The sequence below is a fragment of the Asterias rubens genome, chromosome 6 (assembly GCF_902459465.1).
Source record: "Asterias rubens chromosome 6, eAstRub1.3, whole genome shotgun sequence".
Lineage (NCBI taxonomy): Eukaryota > Metazoa > Echinodermata > Asteroidea > Forcipulatida > Asteriidae > Asterias > Asterias rubens.
In genome coordinates, this window is record NC_047067.1 from 8368447 (window position 1) to 8380471 (window position 12025).

Genomic DNA, 12025 nt, shown 5'->3' on the forward strand with positions numbered 1-12025 from the left:
ACAATATTGCATGGCGGACACAATTGCATCTGACACCGGATGTCACTTGTTCCTCCTCACTTGTTATTGCCATCTTTGTAGATTTTCCATCGGGGATATCATTTTTTTTCACAGAAACTCCGTTAAGTTCGAGAAAGTGCTAACAAAATTAGCACAATGGGTCTTAAAACCAAAATTAATAATAATGTATCTATTTTGTACAGTACATTATGCCAGTGTAAAGTGTAATAAACTAAAACTAAAATCGAAATAACATTTTGACTCTTTTCTTTCCTTTTCGTTTTCAACTTTTTTTTGAACATCGATCAGAGACCAGTAGGCCGAGGGGGCCGCCATGAGATATAAAAAAAGTGACTAAATCAAAGTAAAACTTTTCTGTTCAAAGGCTAAATAACAAGAATAATTTCGAGTCATACCACAACATGATCTACTTTTCAGTGCTATACATCGTTTGTTAAATTCCTTCTTGAAGATTCATCGCGGCGGGTGTTGGATGGATGTATTGTGTAATGTGGCGGACAAGATTTAGCCTGAACATTGGGAGGACGGGGGACTAGTTTAGGTTTAGGATTTGTGCGGAAGTATAGGACGCCCCCTGTCGCTGAATATCAGGCAGTTCAAAATAATCAGACGATTGATGAGATGATGACAAGAAAAAAGTAGACGACAACATCATCATCAGTAAACGATTTCCGTCCGAATGGATTTTAAGAAAACAAGAAAACCAAGGTAGGCCAAATGATTATTAAGAAATGTAAATCTGGACCGTGTTATAATGTAAGTGTTACAAAAATAGGTTATCAATCATGGATTAAACCTTTGAACAGTATACAACAACACTTTTGGAAATTTGCTCATATCTGTCGATCACTGATCAGTGTTGATCAAAACAAAACAATTCCTCCATGATCAAAACACTCGTAATTAGTAAACAAATCACAATTCAACATGTTCAAAAAGTGAACTTGTGGGACAAGTCGACCTTTTGCATTGGGGTCCTGCATTTGTTTATAAATGAATTATCCTTTTGATTGTTCGGTCTGCTCCATGGGTCATGTTCCCTATATCCCGATTGCCTTTGCAACAATTTAAATTAAATATTAAGTTTTTTTTTGACAAATGTTGTTTGTTGTCTGACGACTGGCTGGGCGATTGATTTGCTGACCCTCATGACCGGGCAGACCCTGCCTAAATAAACTTGACAAATGGAGGAAGATCCCCCTTGCTTGAGTCTGGACATACATGTAGTTGTGATAACGTAACCCTCACTCACTGCTTAACCTACGACGTAGCCGGCAGGAGGGTTACGTTATCTCAACTAGTCTGGACACTGCAAATGCGATTATCTGGAAGATTGAAAATTATTTGTTTTGTTTTACTATAATAAAGTTGGGAAGGCGCATTCTTCTCAAAGTACCAGCCAGGCTCCTATGATGTTGATAGTCATGAGTCACATGACTGAGCTGAGGTTTCTCCCCCCCCCCCCCCCATGGAGGTAGAAATAGAAGGAGTTGTAAAGAAGCAGGGATCAAAGGTTAAATGTCTTGTGCCGCATTTGTGAAAACTGCAGGAGTAAACATCAGCCACTAACTAATAACCCCATTAAACCAATTAGTGCCTCTGGCCCGGTTGCGCCCGGTCCCTAACACACACCGCTTTGCACTGTGGGTCCATGGGTCCGCTATCGATAGTGGAACAAACCTCATATAGTTCGAGTAGGATATCTTGAATCAGATGTCACTGTACAATCACTTGGACTGGAGGGGCTATCACGTACAGAGGAGTTGTTACCCTAGCCTACAATCATTACAGACTGTGAAAGGGGTAACCCTGTTTCAGCCCACAGTGGGAATAGAACTTAGGTCACAGTGTAGAAAGGTGGCCATTACTCCTAGAACTACGAGGTTTCGTTCCGCTATCGTCTCCCGTAATGGGAGACGATATCCGGTATTGGGAGACGATAGCGGAACGAATTCTCATAGTTCTAGAAGTAGGTGGCAACGTGCCCCTGGTGACGGTTTTGTTAGTGTCAGCGTTAGTTAGTGTTACATGTAGTCAGTTAGTGTTGATTTGGGTTGACAGGCTAAATCATTTAAGTGCAGCACTCATCTTGAAGCGGCATGCAGCTTTATGATGTGAGACAATTACTCAAAACAAATTTAATTTTTCTTTCTCCCTCCAGCTGAATGATGTGCAATGTCTAACAGCAGCCACAGCTCAGATTCACAGCGGTCGGGGGTTGCGACCACCCATGTTAGCTTTGTATGTCAACGTTGTTGCCAGCCGCTGAAGTTAGATCCATCCTTTAGTTCGCTGGACAGCCAAACATACATTGACCTCACAGGTTAGGGTTTACATAGAAGGAACTCGGTGATGGGCAGCTCAAGAGCTCTCATAAAAACTTACTCTTGTCTGTCATTAGGTTTGGATACAAAATAGGGCTTAAATTTAGGGTGAAAATTCACCACACCGCAAGTTCACTTTTTTTTGTTAAAGACCAGAATTAATATGAGGTAAAAAACAAACATTAGGGGGATATGATGTTCAGAAACCAAGCCCTATTGCATAGGTTTACGACAAACAGAAATCATGTTCAAAATGTATACAGAAATGTGACTGAGACGACTGCTTATAATTGATGTTTGTGAACTCACCACTGAAGTAGACATAGGTCTGTCCAATTAAATAAACATTTGTTATAAGAAGAATCAAATCTAAAAGTACAATGAACTCACAATTGTTCATCTGTCTCGTTATGCAACACTCTTCACCACTTTAAAGTAGAAAATACATCACAAGTAAAACAAGTTTTTATTCTCAAAATTGAAAATATACTTCAAAAGAATCGAGGTTTAATTTGTGTGATTTGTCTTTTTCCACAGCCCCGTTGCTGACGGTTAGTTCATCAGGCAAGGCAACCCCGCTGCTACAGAGCACTGACAGCGCAGAGCCGTTTGATCTTGACAGGAATGATGGCGTGTCCAGGAAACAAATCCAACCCGTCAGGTAGGATCTCAAAAGCCATTATCTTCAAGTACGCGCTAATCCTCCAATCAGATTTGCAGAATGGAGTGGTGATAAAAACCTTTAGCTTCAATTAGTCTTTAATCCTCCAATCAGATTTGCAGAATGGAGTTGTGATTAAAACCTATATTGCACGGCTAATATCACTACCTGCGTCTTGTGTGTTCTATGTCACGTGCAAAGTTTGCTTGAAGTTAAATACGTTATCACACGCGCGCTCGTGGAAATACGGAAAATATAGAAGGCCTGTTTCTCGGTTTTGTAGGTCTATCAGAAACCTTTTTAGCCGATGATCATTGCCTTTGTGTAAACCCAGGTCTGTGAAATCTTTGACACCATTGTTTTTGATAACAAACTTTTGTTATGGTGTTTGAATAGCAGGTATCCGTCTCAAGACAGTGGGCAGGAGTTCACTTTACTGGGAGAAGCGGCGAGTAGTCGAATGGAAAATATCAGCCATCGAATCAAGGTACACATTAAGGAATTTGGGAGTTGTATTTTGTTTTGTGTGGGTAAATGATGCGTCACTGTAGCATAGAATGTGCATGTGAACAATGGGGCTTGCTTTGTTGTTGGACAAAGTACAGAATTGATAAATGTTTGAAAAACAGTTAGTAGTTTCAATCTGAAAGCTCATCGATTTTCAAGTTAGTACCAATTCTTGTCAAAGTAAAAACAAAAAGCACATTTGAAGACCCCACATGCCTGACACATTACACACCTGCATACTTCAAAAACGTTGCTCTGCATACCATATAGGGGTAAAAATACTTATAATGCACCCAGCCAAAGGGTTTATTATGGTATTACCCATGCACCTATGTAAAGCACTGTGTACTTGGTACTTTCCCCCAGTCGTACATATATATGTTGGGACTATAGGCATCATCATTTGTGTGCCTGACATCAAGCTTAAGTGGGAGAAGTTTCAAGTCATAGTATTAACTTTATGCTTAGTATCAAATCCATGCTTTTTATCAAATTCATGCTTAGTATAAAATCCATACTCAGTATCAAATCAATGCTTAGTCTTAAATCCTTGGTTTAAATCTATTTAACTTTTCAAGTAAAGTTATTTGACATTGTTTTTTTTTTCCCATTTTTTTTTTTAGGTTGCCAGTCAGCTGTTTGACATCATGTCTGGCCACTCTGATATTGACCATCCATTGTGTGAGGTAAATGCTAGTAGTTGAGTTTTCCATCTTTACCTTGTCAAAAGTTGATCCTCCTTTCCTATGTCATTCCAAACTAAATTTGTTGGACTTTAGATACGATTGGATTACCAAAATAGCGGTTGGATTACCAAAATAAGCAAATGTTATTTGGACCTACATCCCTCAGTCCTCTAAAGTTTCATTTCGACAATGAGGCTTTGCCTTTTTGTCAAAGACCAGTATTCTCAGAATTCTCTAACACATGCATAAAATAACCAATCTGTAAATTTGGGCTCGATTGGACATGGAAGTTGCAAGGTAAAAATGAAAGAAAAACACCCTGGTTGTACAAGTACAAGTTTATATGCTTTCAGATGCCTGAGAAGAGCTTCAGGCCTGAAGTATTTCTCACATTCAAAGGAAGAAATAACCTCTTTCTTAAATAGTTCATAACTTCAGAAAAAGTCGTTTCTCAAAATGTTGTATACTATCAACAGCTCTCCGTGGCTCTTTACCAAGTAAGTTTTTATGCTAATACATATTTTGAGCAATTGCTAAACATTGCCCTTTAAAGAACGCAGTATTAGGTCTGCCAACAATGGTATCTTTGATACTAGCATTCCCTTTTCTTTTTCTTTCAGGAATGCACCGATTCTTTGTTAGACCAACTGGATCAGCAGCTGAAGATAACAGAGGATGAGTGTAAACATTACCGTGAGTCTCTGGAGAAACTCGACGACGGTGAAGATGAAGAAGATGAGGCGGCACTGGAAGCCCAGATAGAAATGGTCAGAAAAAATAAATTGCATCCAATCTTTTGTCCCAACTCCACTGGCTGCCAATTCATAATTGTATTCTTTTCAAGCTGCTTCTTTATGTCTATAAATGCTCCCCAGGTCTTGCTCCAAATTATCTCAAAAAAAAACCTACTTTTTAGTCAGCCTCGTCATTAATCTATTTTTTTGTTTTTTTTGTCTTGTTTCATTGCATTGTTCTTGTTATTGTTCAGCACTTTGATCTTTGTTAAAGGTGCTATATAAATACATTATTATTATTATTATTATTATTATTATTATTATTATTATTATTATTATTATTATTATTATTATTATTATTATTATTATTATTATTATTATTATTATTATTATTATTATTATTATTATTATTTGACCCTTCATACTAAAAAGTAATGAGTGCTTTGAGGCGCCCACAGGTGTGTGATAAAGCATGATATAAGAACTGCGTTTTATAATAACAAAATTTCTAAAATTATAGTTGAAGGCTGACGAAACTGAACTGATGAAACAACTCGATGAGACAGACTCCGAGCGACAGAAGATCACAGAGGAGACAAAACAACAGAAGAAAGAGGTCGAACAACTGGAGGCAGAGGAAGAAAGGTCAGGGGTCAAAACAACCAGAATGAAAGACTGTTATTTATTTTCCTTCCCAAAGGGAACTTATTTTTAGTACCATTAAAATGGCTAAGAATGGCCAGGGATGCAACGAGGACTTTGAGGATAAAAGCATTATTATTTGCTAACTAGTAAAAGGCGCCAAGATCTGATCACTTTGTCATGAAGCACGTAGAGTTTGGCCCGATGTCACAAAGAGTGATCGTAAGCACAAATATCAAACATTACCGCTAAGCAAAGGTGTGATGTGATACAAACGGCTATGGTAACCTTGACAACTCATCTTAAGATGAATCTTAGTGCTTTGTGAAGTCCAGCCTTGAACAAGTAAATATATCTTCATTTAAGAAGGCAAAGAGGGTTGAATATCCAATGACAACTTTTACTCTTCGCACAACTGCTGCCATGTCAGAACAGCAATACAAATGGAAACTTTCTTCTCTATGGGTTGTCCAGCAAAGACATTGAATGCATCCAATGACTCGAGAAGAACAGGGCAGCCAAATTAATCTTTACGTCTCACCCCTCCGTCAACAACTCCAATTGCTTTCTATTCACAAGCTGTTCATTTGAAACAGGTTGTCCAAAGGCCAACATCGCTTCAATGTACAAAGTTAAAAGATACAAAATTCTTGTCGTTCTTGTCCCCGTCTGTTGTCTGTCCCCAGGCATCCCTACATAAGCCTCGGCTTCCAGATGATGCCTCCATACTCTTATTTCTTTTTCTCGCCCTCATTAAACAGCTTTGTTTATTGGTTACTCCTTTTAAAAATCATTGTTTGTATTCTGTTTTCATGAAGTATGGAAATAAATTTTAAGTTTGAATTGAATTAAAAATTGGATTATTATTTTGAACTATTATCAATATTATTGATAAAGCCTTCTTCATGTTGCATTGGCTCTCTTGATCAGATATTGGAAGGAGTATAATCGGTACAAGTCTCGTTTACTGCTGTTGAAAGATGAACAGAGGAGTGTTGACAATCAACTGAGGTATACACAAACTCAACTGGATCAGCTCAGCAAGACTAATGTCTTCAACGCTACCTTCCATATATGGTCAGTGTATAGTAGTGGTGGGAATTTAGAACTAGGGCCCAATTGTCAGTGAGGCGGACTAGAACTCAAAGATTGGGGTCTTGGCCTGGAACTCATTGATTGAAAACTTGGATCAGGGCCATTTTAGGCAGATGCCATTGCTTTCAAAATGTTCATTATTATTGTTACTACTGTAATGTTTTTCTTGCGTACATCTATTCAAAATATTAAGAGATAACATTTAAAAAGAATTAAATGTTACTGTTATGGTAGATTTTGCAGACCTGTCGTTATTTTGGTACAGGGTTGGTTGGTAGAATGGTGTGCTCCCCCAAAATAATGAATAAAAACTAACGGAAACAAATAAATATTTTGAGTTATTTTAAACTGATTAATTTGTCTGTTTTTTTTTGTAGGCACAATGGTCACTTTGGGACCATCAATAACTTCCGATTGGGACGTCTACCGAGTGTTCCTGTTGACTGGAGTGAAATTAATGCTGCCTGGGGTCAGACAGTTCTCTTGCTTCACTCTCTAGCACAGAAAATGAACTTCAAATTTAAAAGGTGATGTAAAATTACTTTGAATTGAACCACAAATTAATGTATTCAAAAACAATTTCCAACACCCTCAGAGTGACATCCATGTAGCATAAATGGCGCCCTCTGTTGTCATACCTCTACAATTCTGCATCCTTATAGCCCTAACAGTTTGCTTTGATGTCCTCTTTTAAAACACTTGCCCCTAATAAAAAAAGGTTCCATGTGAAAAACCTTATTCCTCTTGTCACCAGAGGCAAATCTGCTTAGAATATTTCTTTACTAAACTACAATATGAGTCTGGCACCATTCACATTTTATCAATTTACGACTGGTAATTTATTTCCGCTTAGCAAGTTTTGTCTGTGTTAGCAATTCTTTTGCTTACAGGCTTTATGAAACTGGGCTTAGATAATTTGCTACACAACCTTTTTACTGTTCTGACAACTTCTTAAAATTTCTCCCAGATTTTGTTTTTCTCCACAAGTTCAGTACATTTACACACAAAAGAGATATGAAAAAGAAATGGAGAAGGCAAGACTGAGGAGGAAAAAGAAAATTTTCCTGTAACCTACAGGCATGCAACTCTTCCGCGTTTCCGCGTTTTTTTTTTTTTTAGCCTAATATATGCCTGGCAACAACAGTGTACAACTACAATACAATCATGTAAAATAAGCCTAGTACATGCTAATAATGCACCTAAGATCATAATAAACCTCAACATTTTCTAGGGTACCATTGTGGGTATCATGTCCCGTGGCGTTTCGGCTGCCTTGCTCCGCACTTGCGTTGTGCCTTTGAAAATGTTCCTCTTTTTTTTCAACGGGCAGTTGCATGCCTGAACCTAAAGGTTTAGTCTGCAAATAATTTGTTCTCTAAAAAAAGGTACAGGCGCGCAATAGACATGTTAGTACACAGGGAAAAAGGGATACAAATGACAAGTACATAAACAGTAATCTATAATATATAGATTACTGTTGATGTCCTGTGAAAAAATTTAACAGGCATATTACTCGGAAGGGGTTCGGACCCACGACCTTTGCAATTAGAGTGGAGTCTTACCAGTTATCTATAAGTTCTTATTGGTAATCAATTCTTTTCTATTCTAATAACCGTCAGGTATCGACTGGTTCCCTGTGGTAACCATTCCTACTTGGAGTCTCTTCAAGACAAGTCGAAGCAGCTCCCACTCCATGGATCAGGGGGCTTCCGATTCTTCTGGGATACAAAGTAAGTACCTTGGAAGAACGGAGACCATCATTTAGTTTGGTTCATACTTTTGTACAGAAGTACATTTTTTTTCATGTCTGTCAAAGACATGAAGGTCTGTTGATTTTTGGTTTCCCTTCTGTGTGTTAGCTGTGGCATGTCGTGGCCGAGCGGATAAGAGCACCACAATCAAGATCTGGTGTTGGTCTGTTCAGCAGAGTGTGGGTTCAATACCCGTTCATGACACTTGTGTACTCAAGCAAGACACCTAACCATGATTGCTTTATCCTTCGGATGGGACGCAAAGCCGTTGGGCCTGTTTGTTGTGTTATGCATGTAAAATAACCCAGTGCGCTTTTCAATTGAAAAAAAAGAAGGGGTTCAACCCAGTGTTCCGGACTCAATAGGAGACTTTGAAACGCTAGGTGGCAGCAGACTTACCAGGTAAATTTCTATCGTTTACGTAGTTCTGAGCGTGCGCACATTACTGAGAACAATGGATTTTACCTGGTAAGTCTGCTGCCACCAAGCGTCCCGAGAGTCTCCTATTGGCTGCGTATTGCACCACAGCACCATTACATGGTGCTATGTTTAAAGGAGTAGGTATCATACTTCAAATGTAGCCCCACATAATAATATCTTGCAGGAAAAAATGAGTGGACATGAGTACTACATAAGAAAACACTATTATTATTATTAATATAATTTGTACCCTGACAGTGTTTGTTCTTCTCTACCCCTTCAGGTTTGATCAGGCCATGGTGGCCTTCTTGGATTGCTTACAGCAATTGGAGGAGGAAGTCGAGCGAGGCGATACAAGCTTCTGCCTCCCTTATAAAATGTCTGGAGGAAAGATTGAAGATAAGAGCAATGGAGCTACCTACTCAGTCAAGTAAGGGTGGAATGTGAAATGGAAATAAGCAATAACTTAATTTTTTTTTTTTTTTTTTGAGTACCGAGTATACAGTGCTACCACACATCTGTGCATATGGGTATAAAAACAAAATTTATATTCTTTATCCCTGATGCAAATTTGACATATATTTAAACTTTAGGTTACTCGTCGAGTACCCTGGCCAAAACACTTAAGTTTTGTTTAATTTTAAATTCCTCACTAGTTTTACACTAATACTTTTATTGTCTCCTGGGGACTGTACACAAAGATGTTTTTTTTTCTCTGGCACATTATTAAAGGCAGTGGACACTTTTGGTAATTACTCAAAATAATTATTATCATCAAACCTTTCTTGATGACGGGTAATGGGGAGAGGTTGGTAGTATAAAACACTGTGAGAAACGGCTCCCTCTGAAGTAACGTAGTTTTCGAGAAAGAAGTAATTTTCCACGAATTTGATTTCGAGACCTTAAATTTAGATGTCTCGAAACCAACTTGCATCTGAAAGCACACAGTTTCGTGTGACAAGGTTGTCTTTTCTTTCTTTATTATCTCAATTGAGCTCAAATTTTCACAGGTTTGGTATTTTATGTATATATTGAGACACACCAAGTGAGAAGACTGGTCTTTGACAATTACCAATAGTGTCCACTGTCTTTAAAGGGTCTGTATACGTTTGGTTATGACTCTGAAAATTAATGGCATTAAAACTTTCGTAGTAAGGAGTTCAGCAGCTTTGGATAGTATAATTAATTTTGAGAAACATTTCAACTCGAAGTACTGCTTTTATGAAAAAATATATCACCTTTTTCCAAAAGAAATTTGAAGGGTTCCTGCCATAATACTTCTTAGGGTGTGTTTTCTAATATGGATTATTCTTCCTGCGTGGACATGTTCGCTCCCGAGTTTTGGCTATATCTCAAAACTGCGACCACCTTTTGAAATGAAACTTTCACAGGTTAACTGTATTGTACAACTCCATTTACATATGATTTAAACAATCAAAAGGTTCCAAAAAACCAAAGGTATACATTGCCTTTCAAGATGCAAACTGGTAGAAATTAATGATCCATTTCTTGATAACTCTTCCATCCATAGAATCCAGTTTAACTCTGAAGAGCAGTGGACGAAGGCACTGAAATTCATGTTGACAAATTTGAAATGGGCCCTCGCTTGGGTCTCCTCTCAGTTCACCAAGTGATTCTTGAAGACGTAAACAAGCCAGCATTGATCATTCTCCAAAAGGACAAGCCTGTATAACCAAAGTGGCACGCACTACGAGCACGGACCAACTGGACCATTGCAGTGGGGGACAACTTTATATGGACACCAAGGCAAACCCAGGGGAAAGGGTTGATTAGTAACTGGTGTGATTTTACTATCAGCTCAATATGTGTCTAAAATGTGGTAGACTCAAGATACACTAGTAAAAAAAATAATAAAGCATGAAGTAAACTATTTGTTGCAATCTGAAAGCTATGGATTATGTTCTTACTGTACTTTTTTGATATCCGTTTAACAGTGGAAGACGCTATTGCCTGTTTCAATTGCTGCAATTGCTGTAATTGAAATAAGCACATGTATACGCAACTAATGACTAGTGTCCTGCTTATATTGGATGGTGTGAGAATTGTACACAGAGCAAACTATGTACTGTATATCAATATTTACTACCTTATGATAACTGAACAAAAAACAAAACAAATTTTGTTTATACGGGAGGACATTAAATAGAAGGTTAAAATCATTCTTAAATTTAATGGCAATAGAAATCTTTGGTTAGAGCCTACAGCAGCAATCGACAGTATGAAGCATTTTGAAAAACATTTCACTTTGAAGTACCGGTAGTGTGTAAAAAGGTAATTGTTTTTATGCCCTAATGGCGATATCTCAAAAAACGCAACCACCTTTTGAAATTAAATTTTCTTAATTATGATAGTTTGACTGTGTACATCTGCATTAATATAGGATTAAAACAATCTAAGGTTTCAAAAACCAAAGGAAAGAACAAATGCTGTTTCTCATCATACATGTATGAACTTTATACCACAATAGATGATATTGAATGGTCTGGCAGCAGATATAACTTTACTTGCAGCGCAATTTCAAAGTAAAGCATCGAGTAAATGAATGGGCAAAGGGTTGACACTTTGTGTATATTTGTGCAAGCGATGATGCATACATAAATATAGATTTCATTATAGAACATGAAAAGAAAACACAAGTTGACTTTAAAAAGTAAGGATTTTTGTGTAAATTTTTCAGCATTACTATTGTAAAGTTATCAAATTAAGTTACTCATCAGTTGACTTAAAATATTGCTCATGTATATTGAAATATTATTGATGAATATAAAAACTTTGTTTCTAGCAAATCTGAATAGACAACAAGCAAGTTGTTGAATGATGAATAAAGTAAAACAAGATATAAATAAAGTATAAGATGGAGACTGAAATAGTTTGTGTTGATTAAATTTTTAGACCCAATTGTTCTGCACCCAAATTCAGCATGCCCGTGAGTCAAATGGTACCCAGTGTTTGTAGTCGAGACCACAAAGTCCAACACCATAAGCTGGATTTTGAAGTCTCAGTCTGGGACCAAAGTTCTGTTTAGCCTGAACATCTGCCGTCCACCTAGAGGCTCATTTATTACACCAGAGAGTGGCCTCGAGCCTAGGTCAATCTACTCCCATAGTCAGCTTTTACCTAATTTCATATGCAGATGACCGAAAGTGCAGCTGCGAAATGTCGC

The 12025-nt window shown here is 37.7% G+C and overlaps 1 protein-coding gene across 2 annotated transcripts; it reads left to right on the forward strand.

Annotated features, from left to right (window-relative positions):
- The first annotated feature begins 637 nt into the window (after window positions 1–637).
- Window positions 638–11729, forward strand: LOC117291717 (beclin-1-like). Of its 2 annotated transcripts, none has more exons than XM_033773578.1 (12): window positions 638–729; window positions 2183–2344; window positions 2883–3006; window positions 3403–3493; window positions 4137–4199; window positions 4820–4966; window positions 5454–5578; window positions 6506–6652; window positions 7048–7197; window positions 8290–8400; window positions 9125–9271; window positions 10373–11729. In XM_033773578.1, the coding sequence occupies exons 2-12, from the start codon at window positions 2197–2199 to the stop codon at window positions 10473–10475; spliced, it is 1356 nt and encodes a 451-aa protein (XP_033629469.1). In that variant the 5' UTR covers window positions 638–729; window positions 2183–2196; the 3' UTR covers window positions 10476–11729. The 2 variants fall into 2 exon arrangements, with proteins under 2 accessions (XP_033629469.1, XP_033629470.1); XM_033773579.1 differs by having other exon boundaries at window positions 3406–3493.
- Window positions 11730–12025: the final 296 nt, after the last annotated feature.